At 30.8% G+C, this 5751-nt stretch overlaps 1 protein-coding gene across 1 annotated transcript in view; it reads left to right on the top strand.

The window, feature by feature from the left end:
- Positions 1-4365, top strand: part of LOC103681300 (eukaryotic translation initiation factor 1A, X-chromosomal) — a 23939-nt gene extending 19574 nt beyond the window's left edge. Inside the window, exons 5-7 of the mRNA XM_008710838.2 lie at positions 29-110; positions 1311-1402; positions 3363-4365. Coding sequence (XP_008709060.1) covers positions 29-110; positions 1311-1402; positions 3363-3368 — 180 coding nt within the window. The 3' untranslated portion in view covers positions 3369-4365. The remainder of the gene's footprint in view (positions 1-28; positions 111-1310; positions 1403-3362) is intronic.
- Positions 4366-5751: the final 1386 nt, after the last annotated feature.

Below are 5751 nucleotides of genomic sequence, written 5' to 3'. Positions count from 1 at the left end.
GTTTGACAGTTACTTGTTTATTTCTAAGGATAACAAAGCTGATGTAATTTTAAAGTACAATGCTGATGAAGCTAGAAGTCTGAAGGCATATGGCGAGCTTCCAGAGCATGGTAATGTTGAAGTTTTCATATTTCCTTGTCTTAGGATATTATTTGTAGGTGTTTAGATGAAGCCATTTTGATGGAATTTTGTCTCATTTACATATTGTGTATGTACTTATAAAATTAGTTTTTAGTATGCTGGTCATACCAAATGTCAATATTTTATGATATCTTATACTATTGATACTTTAATAATAAATAGAATTCTGTTCCTAAAAAATGTTCTTTTGGCGGGAAGTTTAACTCCTTATAGTCCCTTCTATGTAGTATGTGTTAAAGAATGTATTGTATAGTGTTTTTAATGATTTTCAAGAAATTGTTGGTTTTCAGCTAAGCAAGGAGAACTATTATGATACTGGATTTGATTTTTATAGAAAACAATGGTCAATTTTTCTTAGCTTAATGGTCTCCTGTAGAGTTGTGTATATTTTAATAGACATTTCTTTCTAATGGCAAAAGTATTGCATTTTCATTGTAGTAAACTTGAAGATATTAACATAAGTCCTTCATAACATAAAGGAGGAATGTACTATTTCCTAAGGTCACACTATTCACTTGGCAGCTACTTTTTTAAATATGTTTTTTACTGCATTACATTTTCTTATGAAAATACAAGATTTTTACACAAGCCATGAAATTTCTAATGAAATTATTGACATTTAAGGAAGCGTTAAAATATATGAGAGACCAGTACTTCCATATTTCATTTTTATTGGTTGAGGATAAACATGATTTGACCAACTCTTTTTGACTGATTTGGTAAGTGTAATAGTTCGTAAGCTAGCTGTTCTGTTAGAACACTATGTATGCTGATAAGTTGTTAGCATATTTTTAAACCATTTGAAGCATACTTGGGAAATGTATACCTAAGTTAGTGTAATTAGAGCCTGCCTGCTTTATTTACACTACACTTTTTACACTACATTTTTAAACAAAATAGAAATATAATAAATATATATATATATACTCTTCATTTTAATGGCTTAGCAGTGAACGAACTTGGTATTTCATTATGAACTTGCTTTGTGTGATGCATTTTTATATAGAAGTTAGTAACATTTTTCTTGTAATGAAACATTGGTTGAACTGAAATGTCACTTCTAAAAGTGTTTTGTATATTTCAGTATTTTATACCAGACTTGTTTTTGTAGTCTAATTTATCTAATATTATCTTGACTATACATATGAGTATATTTATTTTGTCTTTAGCCAAAATCAATGAAACAGATACATTTGGTCCTGGAGATGATGATGAAATCCAGTTTGATGATATTGGAGATGATGATGAAGACATTGATGATGTAAGTAGTGGACAAAACCTTGTATATTTTGTTTTGTTTATAAATTATCTATAGAGAAACAAGGTCTTTCCCAGATTTTTTTAATCTAGGAATGTTAAACATTAAGCTAAGTATGTTAAGACCAGTGCATGAATTTGAGTATTCATTAATGTTTAGAGTCCAGCTAGTCAGATGGTTTATGCTTTGAGAAACCTTATAATCCTTTGAAACATTTCTTTTTGAAAAGAGCAATATTATTCACTCTAACAATGGGTACTCCATAATGAAAACTTGCTTAAGTGAGTGTCTATAGAGACAGCTATTAAGAAATGTAGCAGTTTTGAGAATGTGCCTTCTTCTTAATGAAATATTAGTAGGTTAAAAGAAGAATCTTGTTTGAACCAGCTTGCTCAAGGATTGAAATTGCAATATACTTTTTCGTAATAAAGCAGTATACTGTGTACAAAAGTAATAAATGTCTCACTGTTAGGTTGTTACTGTATTTAAATAAAATCCATCTTGATTTTCTTGGAATGTATATGTGAAATGGGATGGTGGTATGTCCTACATTTCTATCAGGCTTAGGCTTTCTTGTTTGTTTGTTTTTCAATATCTCTGTAAAAAAAAGGTAATTCAGAAACCACAAATGAGGATTTGATTTGATACTTAGACGTTAAGAATATGTAGAGTATTTGTTTCTGACAGATACTGTGCAGCACAATAGCAAAGTTGTTCAAAAAAGTGAAACCAGTCTGTGGGAAATTTAAGTTGAGCACAAGTGAAATCATGCCACATTGGTAGTCACTGATCTAGAGTAGAGATTTCCAAATCTTTTAATCACCAACAAACACCTTTATTAAGGGCATTTTCAGACATTCGGAGAAGTTGAGAGTTTCTAAAGTGAAGTGAACACTTAAATATGTACCACCAAGATTAGACAATTTACATTTTTCTATACTTGATCTATAACATCAGTCCTTTTATTCATTTATAGATCCATGTTATTCTTTAATGTGTTTTCAAATCATTTAGATTACTCAATGAGTTAAAGAAATATTGAATACATGCCTCCAAAGTAGATTTTTACCAGACTTTTTTTCCATTCATTTATATGCATTTTTAGATTTTATTTTTTATTTTTTTTAAAAGATTTTATTTCTTTATTTAGAGAGAGACAGCCAGCGGGAGAGGGAACACAAGCAGGGGAGTGGGAGAGGAGGCAGCAGGCTCATAGAGGAGAAGCGCGATGTGGGGCTTGATCCCGGGACACTGGGATTACACCCTGAGCCAAAGCAGACACTTAACGACTGCACCACCCAGTCGCCCCATTTATATGCATTTTTAAACTGCTTTATAAAAGTTGTGTATATTTTAAAGCATACCCAGAAGTAGGAAATGAAAAAGGATGGCAAGAAAACATTGTTCTGATATTTTCTTCATGTACCTCCTTTGGGGACCCTGAGCCCCAGAGGATTCTTACAACTAAGTTAATTTTTGACAGTAGAACGATTATTTTCTGTGCCAAAATTTAACATAACAGTTGGTTGTCCATTAAGGACATTTGCATATTTTGACACCTGAGATGGGATTGAAGGCTAGGTAGGAGCTGAACTACAGTGTGTATGTGAATATGAAGAGGAGACTTTGGTTTAGTACCGCAGTTTCCCATTTTTAAGGTAATTTATACTGCCAAATGTCTGTTCCTACTTGCACAGTATAACACCTGTAATCACTACCATGAAAAGAAAGGTGATTTTAAACTTTATTAAGAACAGCTGTATAACATAAAACATTCTTAAAGGGTTCATAAACACTTAATGGAAACAAACAGGAATTGAGAAAAATAGTATAGAGAATATTTCATTCAAAAGAATGTAAGTATTTCCCAGATAGTGTAAAGAGGTCCTTATTATGTAATAGACTATTTATTGTATTATAAGAATTATTTTTTCCATGGATTTCATGTTCTTTTCACTTACAGATCTAAATTGAACTCAGAGTTTGTGTGGATTATTCTACAATTTTGATTTTGACCAACACCTTTTAAGAAGACTAAAACTTCATTTAGTATCAATTTAGTTTGTTAAGACACACTCATTTATTTTCATTGTTTTAAAGTATTACATTTCTCTATAACTGATGAAACAATTACTTTAAGTGAAATTTTAACACTTATTCTTTTGATGTAATTGACTTTAGGAATAAAAGATTACAGTACCTGCTGTTAAACAATAGAAACAAGTCATTCCCATTGTGACTACTTTATTCTAGTTAATAGGTGTTTTGAATAAATTGCCTTATCTTTATTTGTTTTGGTAAAGCCTTGTTCCAGCTAGTTTGTTTACAGTTTTTCTGTATATTCTAGTTACCTAGGTGTTTTCTAAGATTTTTGATATAATTTAAGAAAGAGAAGTCTACACTTCAAGTCAAGAAATGGAGCTATTTTCATATTTATGTAGCCATATGTATTTTTATACTAAGTTTGATAACTTAAACATTTCTTTTCATCATTTTATGTTGCCACCATCATAAAGAAATAAAAAAGCATTTCCAAAATGCAGTTTTTAGAACATGGGTTTGAAGAGCAATTTTCAATTTGTATGATTAGTAGTTGCAAAAATTCAGTGGTAGATAACCCAGTTATTTTTACGTTGGAAGTATTAACGTATTAGTTGATAGTATTTTTACTTACTGTGTATAGGAAATTTCTCAAGACAGCTTTTGATGGCAAAATAAGTACAGTATTTTTAATTATATGGAATAGGTTGTGTTAAATATGTCATTTATTGTCAATGCTCATATGCATTGTAATCTATATTTTTGGGCTTTATGAACAATTAAAGTACAATGTATAAATGAAACTAATATTATAGTAAGTTCTATTAAACTAAGCCTTTCTTAAAGCCTTAGCCTAGCTGGGTTTTATCAAAAGGGAAGAGAGGAATCACCACTGAGAAATATAATAAAATGTGTTGTTGAGTATATTTTGTCCTTGCTTTGTGTTATTGATGTATCTTATTGCATGTTGAACTTTTGTGTATAATTTACTAGGAATTTAGATTATAACCTTTCTGTTTGACACTTTGTTTATTTCAAAGTTATCAATTAATAAAGTAAAACTAAGAGTGAAGCTAGTTAATTACTACTACAGTTAAACCTTAACACAACTTCAATGGAAAAGATTCATCAGGTTGTAAAGCAGAGCTCTTTTCCTGTGAGGATTTTTCAGCAGTGAGGATTCACGTAAAGAAAATATATTTTCACGTGGTTACAAAATGATAAATATGAGAAATATAAAAGAGGTTTCACATGGTTTCATCTCACTTTGCCATAAGTTTACTTCCTAAGTTTGACATCTCGAGCCAGTTCCAATGCCAGAATACATACATAATTACACTTAAAAATAAGAAATGAAAGTGCACAGATGTAATTCATGGTTGTTCTTATGTGAAGTTTGTGAACATTTATCTAGGTGGAATGTGTCTGAGACTGAGGACTATTTTATAATACGTCTAAGAAACTGGCTTTGAAGAATTGATTCAGGATTTATCCTCCTGGATAATCAAAACTTGGTGAAATATGTAGCTTCTTGTAAATAAAAGTATATTGAATTTACATATTCTTCAACATTATGCCAAGAATATCAGAACCTCGATATATGGCACAGTTCATGTTAGGTATAGGGCCACTCAAAACATACTTTTTCCTGTATACTTCTAACAAACATAGTTTATCTAAAGAATTTCTTTAAGAACAATTACACTGACATTTCGTGTTTGCTAGTTGTTATGGTCTGATTGTGCCTTCCCTAAAATTCATCTGTTGAAACCCTAACCTGTAATGATGAATGTTGGTATTAGAAGAGTGGCCTTTAGGAAGTTTTAGGGTCAGTGCTATAAAAGAGACTCAAGTGCGTGCCTTCAGCAGAACCCAAACCATACCGGCATGCTTGTCATGGACTTCCGGTATACAGCTGTGAGAAATAAACTTCTCTTGTTTATAAGCCACACAGTCTGTAGTATTTTGTTATAGCCTGAATAGACTAAGACATGGATACATTTTTTTTTCCTTGCTATTTAGGAACAGTTCAGCATAGTGTTTCATCTTGGAAGATACAAAATCAGAATTAAATTATTGGTTGGATTAAAGTTGTAGCTCAGGTATAGCATTGCTTGGAAGAGTTATTTCAATAAATTTCATGTAGAAATTTTGTAGGTGTATGATTATATTTCAAATGAGGAATGAAAGTAGTCAAAAATAAATGAAAATCTATTACATTCTTTGATTTCCACAACACTATGGTATAAGCTCTGGAAAGAAAATAAAAATATTGAAAGCCAAGAAAAACAACATTTATAGTAATATGTTAC

The sequence above is a fragment of the Ursus maritimus genome (assembly GCF_017311325.1).
Source record: "Ursus maritimus isolate PB19 chromosome Y unlocalized genomic scaffold, ASM1731132v1 scaffold_Y1, whole genome shotgun sequence".
NCBI lineage: Eukaryota > Metazoa > Chordata > Mammalia > Carnivora > Ursidae > Ursus > Ursus maritimus.
This window is presented reverse-complemented; position numbering and strand designations above follow the sequence as displayed.